The 12,797-nt window shown below is 37.1% G+C and overlaps 1 protein-coding gene across 1 annotated transcript in view; it reads left to right on the top strand.

Annotated features, from left to right (window-relative positions):
- PRMT3 (protein arginine methyltransferase 3) overlaps positions 1-12,797 on the top strand; it is a 145,186-nt gene that overhangs the window by 32,801 nt on the left and 99,588 nt on the right. The window contains exon 9 of the mRNA XM_006892059.1: positions 2,058-2,179. Coding sequence (XP_006892121.1) covers positions 2,058-2,179 — 122 coding nt within the window. The remainder of the gene's footprint in view (positions 1-2,057; positions 2,180-12,797) is intronic.

Raw genomic sequence — 12,797 nt, 5'->3', positions numbered from 1 at the left:
GGCTGCCTTTTTAAATTTTCTGTTTAGCTCTTTGATTTCTTCGTTTCTTCCTTTAGCTTTGGCTTCTCGGCGCTCTAGTGCAATATTCAGAGTCTCATCTGACATCCATCTTGGTCTTTCCTTCTTTTTTCAGCCGTGTTCTTTTTAGATTACTTTCAAATGTATTGTCTCACTGTCACTGTACAGTATAAGTAGTAGGCAGGGCAAGTATTTAACTAGCTCCATTTTATACGTGAAGAAAATTGAAACCAAAAGGTTAATTGACTTGCCCTCAAACATAAAACTTATTCTTAAAAAATCACAAACACAGTAGGGTTTTTTGTTCTTAATCCAATTTCCTTACATCTGGTGGTATGTTTTTGTTTTCCCTTATATTAATATAGAGAGCGCTGGTGAGGTAGTCCCTACACCGTTTGCACCACTAACCCCAAGGCCACACCTTTCTAGAGGTTGAATCTACTAGCTGCTCCCTGAGAGAGATGAACAGTCTCGTCCCGTGGGATTTACGACCTTGTAAACCCATTGGAGGCTCTGCCATGAGTTGGTTCCAACACAGCAGTTATGAGTGTATGTTAATACAGAATGAGGGTTAGATCTGTTACTTTCATGTTGATTTTTATATTATGGAGTATTTGATTTCTGTGAGAAAGAAAATGATACATGTATAGGAAATAATCTAACTATACTCTAGCATAACTCTTTTAAAAAAGAATAACAATTTCTGAAATGTTACTACTATTGTTCTGGTTGCTTTCTTCTTACTTGGAGAATCTTCTTATCACATTACTATCTCTTGTATCACACAGTGCGCAGTAGAGGTTTGTATCTTAGAAGTGCGCCTGTAATTTGAAATGTTTTCCTTCCTTTGCTCTTTCGTTTTTCCCCCTTGCCTCCCTTTCTTCTTTCCTTAACACTGTTTTCATTTCACAAAGCTCCTGTGGAGGCCATATGGTCACTGAGATTTAATTTCACTTTGGGTGGCCTTTAATTTGGTTGTTACCCACTCATAATTAATTTGTTTGTCGTCCATTGAGGAAATTCTCAGGTGCCACGTTTATGCTTTTTTAGTTATTACCTACAGTTAAAATTGATTCAGTTTTTCTAAAATGAGTCACATTCCTTCATTTTATAAAACAGTGATGATTTATTAATTTTCAACTCTTTAATTCTTTCACAGATTATTTATGTAATCAAATTATGAGCTAAATGTAATAAATAATATGGAATTAAAAATAGCATAAAAATGTCTATGTTTGAAAGCTGGCTTAGCAATTTACCTGTGCATCATTCCATTGTTGAAGCTCTCTTTCCATATTTGCAATATGAAAATTAAGAACTTATGTGTAAATTAAAAAAATGTCAGTTTTTCAAGTATATACATAACATAGAGTGTCAGTGGCTCATATCCTATTTAGAGATGTCTAAGTAGGTTAATTTTTTTATATTCTAAGAAAAATGCATATAAAAATCCCTTATATGTGAGAGTAGAGTTATAAGATAAATTCCTAGCTGTGGATCCCATTTTGTATTCCACAGTTAGTGTTTTATCAGGATAATCATCCATGAAAGTATGTGATGGTTGCTTTTCTCAAGTACCTTTGTCAGAACAGTGTACTCTCAGGCTTCCTAGTTCTACAATAAAATTTGATTTCCAATATTGTAATTTCTCAGATATTTTATTTCAGTGATTGTTTCTAAAATGTGTTTATGTTGCATAATTTTTTTGCCTTGTAGAATTACATGGTGGTGAGATATAAATATACTACATATATATATATATATATATGTATTAGCTCTTAGTAGATAGGTTAATACTGAAATAATTACATAATTTGGGAAAGGTATGTGGTCTTTTAAGCCATTCATTGTGAAAGACTTTAAGTATTACAGTTTTCAGCAATTTCACAGAGTATGCCACCAAGAATTTTCCTCAATACATTTTTATACCAACTTTTTTCTGATTTTACTGTGAGCCATGCCAGAAACACCATTAATGTGTGATTAGAATTTAAAATGCAAGACCTTTAGATAACATCTGTTTTTCTTTATTATAATAGGTTGTTTTGGATGTCGGTTGTGGAACTGGAATTCTCTCTATGTTTGCTGCTAAATCTGGTGCAAAGAAGGTTCTTGGAGTTGATCAATCTGAAATACTTTACCAGGCAATGGATATCATAAGGTAGATGTCATTTAAGGCTTGACTTGAGATTATTTGCAGAGTTGGTAGTTGTTTAATATGGTTTCTTGTCTCTAATAGCTATTTACTGCAAACTGAAGACGCCAGTTGGGCTCAGTTTTTTCATGATACCAATTGATAAGAACAATTTTCTTACTTTTCAGTTAAGGGTAAAAATGCTAATTTTAAGTATAGATCATGCCATTACAATAGACCCAGTCATGACATTCTTTGTTTTCTTGATGTTGAGCTTCAATCCATAATGAAGGCTGTAGTCCTTGACCTTCAGCAGCAAATACCTTAGGTCCTCCTTAGTTTTGGAAAGCAGGACTGTGTCATCTGCATAGCACAGGTTGTTGATGAGTCTTCCTCCAACCCTGCCGCCGCATTTCTCATAGATCAGCTTCCTGGATGATCTGTTCAGCATATAGATTGAAAAGATATGGGGATAGGATACATCTATGACTTATACCTTTCCTGATTTTGAACTTTGCTGTGCTCTGACAAAAGTTGACTCTGACAACTTAGAGTATGTATGACTTTTTAAAAAAATTGTTATTCTTTCTGTAGAAATATAATGACATTACTCAAAGCCACACGTCTTTTAAACTCATTGCTGTTTAGTCAGTTCCAACTCATAGCAACTTTCCATTGGACTTCTAAAGTTGTAAATCTTCACAGGAGGAGATGCCCATCTTCTTCTGAATGGTGGACAGATTAATAGTGCCATCCTTTCTGTTAATAGCCTGATACATTGTGCACTAAGGATAGAATTGCTGCCTGGTCAGTCTCTGTCTCTTTCTAAAGCAAGAACTAAAAGGAAGCTTTCTCAGGAAAAAAGGGAAGTAAATAAATACATCAAGGTGAGGAAGCCTCCTCTTTAGGAATACAGGGGATCCAAACCCCAACCAGTCCCGCAGGTCCTTGAGCAGAGCTGAGCTATAACCAGTTTCACGAGACTGGAAGTTAATAAATAGCGTTGTCCACCTGAGGCTATCCCTCTCTCCTCCTGTCAGCCTGCCAAAAGGTTTGGCTTCACCTCTTATTTTCCAGGGATGTTCCCCCCGCCCCCCCCCACTCTACTTCTTTTCTCTTTAACTCCAATGTCCTATCTTTTCACCAACCATGCATCTTTTGCATCACCTTAATAAACCTGCTATACTACTACCAGGGCTCTTTTCTTTTTTTTTTTTTTTTTTTTTGCTGGCATGCAACTTCTTAATAACAGCAATAATTACAGTACTAAAAATTATAAATATACTTTCAGCCTGGAGTTTTTTGTTGTGTTTTTTTGTTTGTTTGTTTTTTAAATTTTATTCTTTTTGTGTGAGTGTACGCCAAATCAGATCTCACTGGTACAGGAGGAGATTGTCCCTCCTTCCCCGGCAGAGCATCTGGCGGATTCGAACCGTGCACCTCTGGGATTGTAGTTGCAGCTCCTTACCACTAGGCCACCAGAGCTCCCCTCAGCTTGGAGTTTTTGAGTAGTGTAAATGGTTTAACAGTACCGAAAGATTGCAAGTTCAAATCTATTCAGAGGAACTTCAGAGGATAGTCCTTAAAACTCACTTCTGAAAAGTCAAAACTGTGAAAGAAAATGCAATCCTATGGAGCATTCCTCCTCGGCATATCTGGGCAGTGAGTCAGAATTAAATTGATGAGTCACAACAACATTTTCAGATTGCTGTCAGTGCCTCAAATTATGCTTTACATTTAGGTGGTTTTGTTTATAAAATGATCATCTTTTGCACATATCAAAATATAAGGATGTTGTTTTCCTTTTTGGTATCCATTCCTTTTCACAGTTATCATCTCTCACACACACACACACACACACACACACCCCCATAAAGCTTCACGTTTTAGCTGGTTTTACTCTTGATTTACTCTTCTCTCATCAGCTGCACTCTCTCTTTTTCCTGTACTAGTCTGTTACTGCTCTTGGGGCTTTTAGAACTATCATTGCCCAGTAACCCCAATTCTTCTCATCAGAAACTGAATTTTCTTCATAGACTGTATCTTTAGCCTCTCTGAGACTTCTTGGTCAGAAATTTGCTATATACATTAAAATTTCTTCTCTAAAACATGTTTCAGAGGCATTTTAAAGTCTAAAAGATGACTATGTTTTAAAAAGTATGTTCCATTATTTTAAATATACTCAATTTTTAATCTCTCAGTTGTGTTTAACATAAAGATAATTTTTTTTAAAAAGCTGTTTAAAAAGAGAGATCTTACATTTCTGATTAAATGAATAGAACAGGCACATTCTGATTGTTAAAATGAATTTACAGATGTGTATATAAAATTGACATGGCCATATGAACTATGGTGGTAGTTGTTACTGTGTAATATTGGGTTGGAACAGACCCATGGCTTACCCTTCAGCAGGTTTTCAGAGGCAGTTAATTGGATGGGAGGAGATTACCCATCCTTTTCCTGTAGAGCAGTTGATGAATTCAAACCTCATGCCTTTGGGATTGCAGTGCAACTTCTTGTCTCTAGACCACGAGAGCTTGGGTGTAGGAATATAGACCAGCAGGCTCTGGGATCCCAGTCATGAATAAAATGAAATACAGATTTTCAAAGATGTTATATTAACAGAGGCAAATAAAGCTCAAAAAGTGAAATATGAAAAGAATTAACAAAGTGTTTCTTACTGTTCCAATAATAGTTTGAACCATGTAGTAAATGATTATTTCAGAAACCTAAGGATAGCAAAACAATTCAGTTGCCAGACAATTTTATGTTGTGTTAACCCCCAGGAAGCAGAAGTAGCTTCTAGTAATATTTTTACCATCGCCATGGCTGCCTTGGGTTTCTCATTGCCTCAGCTGTGGAATAGCTCATTATTCAGACTTCTGGATGTTACTGCAGATGAGTTTCGTGAGAGGATTGATCTCTCATTCACCCACACTGCAGTACTTTCCATCTCAATAAGACATTAAAGATGCAATCTTTTATATTGCCTTTGTCTAGAATACTGTTAGAAATGAAACATTAAGAAAAGCCTGGAGAATAGGTTGATCACATGTCAAGTTTATAGAGAGCACCTAGTAAAGTGTCTGATACTGGTAGAACTTTAGTAAAGGGTTTTGAGCAGAATTAAAATATCTTAAGATAATAATTTTTTTAAAGATAATGATTTGGAGTAAAATCACCAAGTATACCAGCAAAAGTTCTTAAAATAAGGAATATACTTCTTTTTATTTTTTAGCTGAATTTAATAGAAATAACATCAAATTATTAAAATCTGAAGAGGATTTGGGCTGCTGGTGAGGCTAAAATGGCAAAGAAATATTTTGCTGCTCTAAATAATAGGATTGAAGCTCAATACATTTTATAAGAGATCTGAATTGATTTCTTTCCCCAGCCTGCCTCTAAACTCCTTAATCTACTGCCTACTCAGTGGTCTTCTCAGGAGATCCCAGAATCACCGAATACTTGAGTGATTCACTTAAAGAACTCACGTGACATCAAGTTGTATTAATAACTAGGATTTATTACAGCCAGTGAACAACAGGCAAGTGTGATAGAGAGCGAATGCAGATTTTTCAAGGCTCATGCAAGACTCATGTTTGCAGGGCACTTTTCCCCTCAAGCGCAGAACCTCAGAATAACATGTGAAATGTCTACCTAGAGAATTCCACCTGTGTTTTAAGAGTTTCATAGTTCTCAAAAGGAACTGGTCATGTAACCAGGTACCTGCCATGTAACCAGCCTTGGTGCTGACCAAAAACATAGGCAGGAATTGGGTGAAACAGGCTTGCTACATTAACTCTTTTTGCCTTGTCCAAATTGGAAACCTACAAGTTTTCCTTTCCCCTCTTCTTTACCATATTTACTATCTATCTATACACACACACACACACACACACACACACACTCTCTCTCTCTCTCTCTCTCTCTCTCTCTCTCTCTCTTACAGGAGCAGAGTCTTATTAATTTAATATTCAGTTGTTGCCCAGATCTATCCCTCTATTAGGGGAGCTCTGATGGCTTGGTGGGTAAGGAGTTGTGCTGCCAATTCAAAGGCACACAGTTTGAATCCACAACCTGCTATGAGCAAGAAAAATGGGCAGTCTCCTACTGTGAAGTTCACATCCTCTAAAAACCTGTGAAGGGTTAGCTATGAGCTGGTTCCAACTTGATGGCACATCAGCAGCATCCCTTTGCTACCACAAACTTAATACATGTTCTTATGTTTCTCCCCTGAATCAATACATCGGCACGTAATTGGCCTTGCTATTTGTACTTTGCCTTTGCCCTTAATACTGTTCTCCACCATCTGATCTCTATTGTATAAGCAGATTCATTTCCCCACTTTAAAGGGAAAAGAAAATGAAATTGCTTGTACATGGATTGTGAAACACTGAAGAAGATAAACAAGAAATAATGACTTTAAAAGCCTGATGTCCTACAGAAATCTACTAGAAATACAAATTTTATTAGAATATCTGGTCACCAATATTAGGTGGAAATATTTTTCTTGTTTAATGATATGCTTCAAAACACCTGGTGTTAATAGACATTGAATATAAATACTTATTCAGTGAATGAATAAGTGAATCTTCAAGACGTGGGATATCAGATGTTCAGAGACAGGTAAAGCTTCACCAGAGTGTGAAAATTCATTTTCTGTGCTTGAAACATACATTCTTTTCACTGTATTAGAAGCACTTGGAGTCTCCCTCCACTTTGGAAGTTGGCTGGCTGGTTGGCTGACATCTCGGTGGCAGTCTCGTCTTGGTAGCAGCCAGGCAAGGGAAGTTTCTGGGGTCCTATTTGTTGAGCTCTTTTCCCCCCTCAAAAGTGGGTGGCCTTGAGCCTTAGAATAAGGGTAAAAGTGGAAGTTTGCTCAAGGGTGTGACTTTAAAATCCTGTAGAGCCCTCGGGCCAAACATTAATTTTAGAAGAATATTCTTCTAAAAACACAGCAATCATTTGTCTGTTTGCTGTCCTGATCAACTTGAAGTTGCTCTGATGCTGAACACTATTCCATAGTCATGTCAGATACCATAATGGTTACCCATTATGTACAATGGTTGGGTGAGCTTCCAGATTGATTCATGTTGGGAAGCAGGAGTGGCATCCACTTCCTAAACTAGATACCTTTGGAAACTCTACAGACTCTCTTATAAATGTACAGAAGTGATGTTAATTATAGAACAGAGTTCAGGTCTTTTTTGCAAAGCTTATTATTCTGAGTCATATTCAACTCGACAACACTTAACCACTGCTAAGTGAGACTGAAGTTATTATATCTGAGGAACATTCCACTTGGCACATCACTCTTTATCAGTGTGCTGTATGAGGTCACCTGGGTTTGCTATGATGCTGAACCTTGTGCCATGGGAATATCAAATACCATAATGGTTGAAAAACAATGTATTCAGATTTTGTAAATAAACAAGTATGAATAATAATAATAATAATAATAAATACCATAATGGTTTCCTATGTGGACAGTGTTTGGTGGAGCTCCCAGTTGTAAAACAGGTTTGGAAGCACGAGTGGCATCCACTTCCTAAACCACATGCCTCTGGAAACTCTGTGAACTTGGGGAAACACCAATAGCTAAGGATGAGTTGACCTCACCTCGATGGCAATGAACAACAACAACAACATATTAGAAGCTGCTATTGTTAATTTCAAACAGTAAATATCCCAACTATCAGTAACACTGTAGCTAAATGCCTATAAATATAAATTAAGATTTAGGAAAGGAACAATTTATGGAATGACCTTTTTCCAGTTCTGTAAAAAGAGCAAGGGCCACCTGGTAGCGGGTATATCTGCCTTTTACCAACAACGTCAGTTACACAAAACCAGTTCCTATGAGGTCAGACATCTCCCCCACGCTCCCTCACCTCTTTGTACACAACCCAGCACCTATCTTACTACTTTACTGCGTCAGAAATGTGTTGCCATAGCTCACAGACTACACAGAAGCATTTTGGGTAAATCAAAAGGCTATAATTCTGGTTAGTAGCAGAATACAGACAGTATAGCTTCCAAAATGTGCTCCCAGGTCCCTCAGTCTTGAGCCTCACTGCTTTAGGCCATTCTTATTAATTCTCAGTTCTGCCAGTTATGGTTCCCCACCTCTCCAGAGTTGTCCAACAACTTGAGCAAAGGCTCCCAGTTCTCACGTCAAGTCTGTGGTTCTCTGTTGTGGCTGCCATTGCTGTTGTATGCCCTAGTCTGACTGGCACAAGAATCTCTGGCCCCAAAAGATGAGTTGCATTCTCATACTTGTCTTTTTTGGTGGTGAGATTCTCTCATTGTACTGCAAGATCTGTTCAGTAAAATGGCAAGATGAGCCAATCCCCTGTGGATAGGCTAACATGCCATATTTGTATATTCTCATCCATCCATGTGGCAAAGTCAGAAAATGCCTAGAGATGCCTTTTTGAACAACAAACCTCTAACACTAAGTTCCTAGACTGATTTCTGGTTTAAAATCTCTTGCTTGGTAGAATTTCTTTCTCGGAAGCTAAATACATCCTTCTTCTTCAAATGGTTAAAAGATTCTCAGTTTTCTTTGTGTACAGCTCTGACTATTAGAGTTTTTGTTGTATGTTGTGGAGTCAGAACTGACACATAGCTAACTCTAGTGGGTTTTCAGAGGCAGTTAATTGCATGGGAGGAGATTGTTCTTCCTTCTGCAGAGCTGCTGGTGGATTCGAACAATACAGTTTTGAGATTACAGCACAGTTTCTTATGAGGACTGTATGATGAAGGTAACTGGTAAGAGGTTTTTCTCTGCATGAAGAGGACGGCTTATGGTTCCACACACCAATATGCCAAACATTTTTCAGTTACTTTCTCACGTCTATATTCTGGAAGTTTTGTGAAGAATGTCCTCCACCTCCACTGAAGTCTTCACTCACTTGTTCTTTTGCACAGGGTCCTTTGCAGATTGACCATGATCATCTCACACATCTTTTTCCATCCCCTAGGCTTTCAAAATCCTTGGCTCTTTGTTATTCCTTCCCCAATTCTTTATGTATTAATTAATTTAGTGGGATTTTTTATTACTTTATTTCCATATTGTTTGAAGAACAAAAGAAAAAAGATCAAATATTCTTAGATGCACCATATTAAACGAAAAGAAAATTGATGATGATGTTAGTTACCATGGAGTTGACTCACTCATGTTGTTGTTATTGATTGCCGTCTAGTTGAGCACGATCATAATGGCCTTAAATCACAGAATGAAGTGATTCACTAGAACTGTACCCTACCATCTTCATTAACCTTGATATGTTTGAGTCTGTTGTTTCATCACTTAGGTCTTTCCATCTCATTGAGAGTTTTCCTTGTTTTCATGCACCCTCTTCTCTACTAACCATGATTTCTAGCAATTTGTCTTTCCTAATGACATGTCCACAGTAAGTAAACTGAAGACTTAGTCTCTTTTTCTGAGAAACATTCTGGTTGTATTACTTCTTTTTTTTTTTTTTTTATTACCATGGTTTATTTTGTATTCTTAACCAATAACATAGTTCAGATCTATAAATCTGTCTCTCTTCCTTTTTCATTTTCCTCCTTTTGCATGCACATGCAGCACTTGAAAAGTTTATGGCTCAGATCAGATACACCTTAGTCATCAAAGAGCTATTTATGTTTTTAAAGTCTTTAAAGAAGTTTTTAGAACACATTTGCCCTGAACAGTGCATCATTTGTTTCTTGATTGCTGCTTCCATGAATATTAGTTGTTGACCTGGGAGAATGAAATTCCTTTTCTTTTTCAAAAATATTAGCTTTGTATATTTTTGTATCTGTAAGTAATTTGCTTTCCCTTTCTACCAAGTCACCTTTTAAAAAAAAAAAACAAAACCCTGATGATTTTTCTTGATGAACTTTAGAACTGTCACTTGATTTAAGAACTATTTGCTGCTTACCTTTCTGTCTTCCTATTTGGCCTTTTATTTAATATGGATCATGGGTATGCAAACACTCAGCCCTCCCCAACTTCTGTACTAACAAATACCTTTTTGAACTGAGCTTACCTGTCACTTACTTGATGAGATATTTATGATATGAACTCCCATGCTGATGAATGCTTTTTGTTTTTCTATCACCTTTAGATCACATTTTTGTTAAATTCATGGACTTTGTCTTTTATCTCTGTATGCCCAGTGCAAGATAATTAATCACAGTAATGGCTCTTAGATATCTGATGCTGCTAAAAGAAGTGTAGCAAGTGGATGGATTCAACAAATAATTTTGTTACCTCACCGTTCAGGAAGGTAGAAGTCCAGACTGAATGCACTCGCTCTAGATGAAGGCTTTCTCTCTCTTGCCGTTTGCCCGGGGAAGGTCATTGTCTCTTCAGTTTCCTGGTTCTGTGGGGAGATAGCTTCATGTGGTTTGGACATCTCCATGTGCTTTTCTCCCATCTCCTCTTACCTACTTATCCTACTCTGCTTTTTTGATGTTTTATGAAAGATTGACTGAATACAAACCCTGCACTAATTCTGTCTCATTAACATAACAAAGATGACACATTTCCAGATGAATTTTAACCTTGAACTTATTGTTAGGTGTTGATCTAGTCAGGTACTCCCTATAAAAAACAAGTCTGAACCCTCTCCTATCCTGTGCCATCCTCACCATCTCTGATGTGATCTGGTTAAGGCTCTTCCTCTCTTTCTTTTGCCCTTTCCTTTTCCAAGCATGGTATCCTTCTCCAAGGAATCCAAGGAATTAGGGTAAGATTTACTCTATGTGTGTGTATATATGTAAATGTATGTACATAATTTTACTGATATATAATTAAATAGGTAATTAAATGAGACACTAATGCATAACTAAATTACAAATTTGCAAAGGTCTGATAGACAAATACCAGAAACTTCAAAATAAAAAATAATCAGCTCCTTTCCTGAACTTCTAACACTGGCATATATATACTTGTTTGCTATATTTTGGCTGCATATTCTTTAATCTGTGTTTCATTTAACAATTACTTCCTAATATTTTTAAATAAAGATAATTGAAAGAGAATTCAGTATTTCCTCTAGCTTATAGGAAAAACAAAAACCAGTGGCAGTGGCGTCGGTACTAAGTCATTGACCCTTGTGTTTCCAAGTAGAACTGTGTTCCATAGGAGATTTTGTTTGTTTTAAACTTTTTGTGTTTGAGTGAAAGTTTAGTAAACAGGTTGTACCCCCCTCATTGAACTATTCATACATATTATTTCCTTATAACTAATTATAATCCACACAAACAACATTTTTCTCACTGTATCTGTAGGTGGCTCTGGTAGCTTCATAGTGAATTGTACTGTTAATCTAAAGGATGAATGTTCCTGGTAATATGGATCTTACCAACTACTTAGTGGGAGAAAGATGAGCAGTCTCCGGCCATGTGGTTTCCATCCTTGAAAACCCAGTGAAAGGTCAACTCCGAGTCACTTCTGATTTGACAGCAAAGAGAGCGAACAAGATGTCTGGGTTTTTCCCCCCCATGTTCATCCTTGTATATTCTTTTCCCAGTATTTTGAACTTCATTACCCTTGAGGAAATCCTGGCCTTTTAATCTTGTATAATTGGTTATTCTGAGGAGGAAGTGCCTCCTTAACATTATAGACTTGTGTTTTCCACAAGTTTTCCACAATAGTTACACCATTCACCAATAGGGTATGAGTTACAGTCTCTCCACAGCCTTGCCAGCATTTGTTGTTTTCTGTCTTATTGAACTTTGCTAGTACTGCGTCAGGGAGAGAGCTTCAGTAGCCTTGTGGTAAGGAGCTGTGCAGCCATCCCAAGCACATGATTTGAATCCACCAGTTTCTTCATGGTGGAAGGATGGACAGTCTCCTCCCATACGGCCTCTGAAAGCTCACTGGAGGGTCAGCTATGAGTTGGTTCCAGCTTGATGGTACTTAACAACAGTATTGCTTGGGTAAGATGATAGTGCATTGTTTTGATTTTGTTGAGGATTATTTTATGACCTGTATATTGCCTTTTGCTATGGATTTGTTAAATTTTTTTCTTCATTCTGTGTTCATTTAACTAGATTTTTATATTTCTATAAAATTATCTATTATGTTGTTGCTGTGAAGTGCTGTCATTTTGAGTACAACTTATAGCGACCCATAAACAACAGATCTAAACTCTGACCTATCCTGTTCAATCCTCATCTTCTCTGACACACTTGAGCCCATTGCTGCAGCCATCATATCAGTTTATCTTGTTGAGGTTCTTTATCTTGTATGGGAACACTCTACTTTTCCAAGCATAATGTCCCTCTCCTAGCAACATGTCCAAAGTATATTGAGACAAAGCTTTGCCATCCTTCTTTGTTCTTTTGGCAGTCTGTAGGATATTCAGGATTTTTCTCAAGCAATACAACTCAAGGGCATCTATTCTCTTGTCATCTTTATTCATTATCTAGTCCTATGATGCATAGCATGTGATTAGAAAGACTATGAATTGAATCAGGCACACAGTAGTCTTTAGACTGACATTATTGCTCTACAGGACTTTAGAGAGATCCAGGACAGCAGACTTTCCCAATGTTATACATCTCCAGATCTCCTAGTTACTGGTAACAAGTGTGTTAATTGTGGATCCAAGCAAGATAAAATCACTGATAATTTCAGTCTTCTCTCAGC

Source organism: Elephantulus edwardii, unplaced genomic scaffold (genome assembly GCF_000299155.1).
Source record: "Elephantulus edwardii isolate Elephantulus edwardi_28Jun2011 unplaced genomic scaffold, EleEdw1.0 scaffold00109, whole genome shotgun sequence".
NCBI classification, from domain to species: Eukaryota; Metazoa; Chordata; class Mammalia; order Macroscelidea; family Macroscelididae; genus Elephantulus; species Elephantulus edwardii.
Note: the sequence above shows the minus strand (reverse complement) of the source record. Positions and strands in the feature narration are given on the sequence as shown.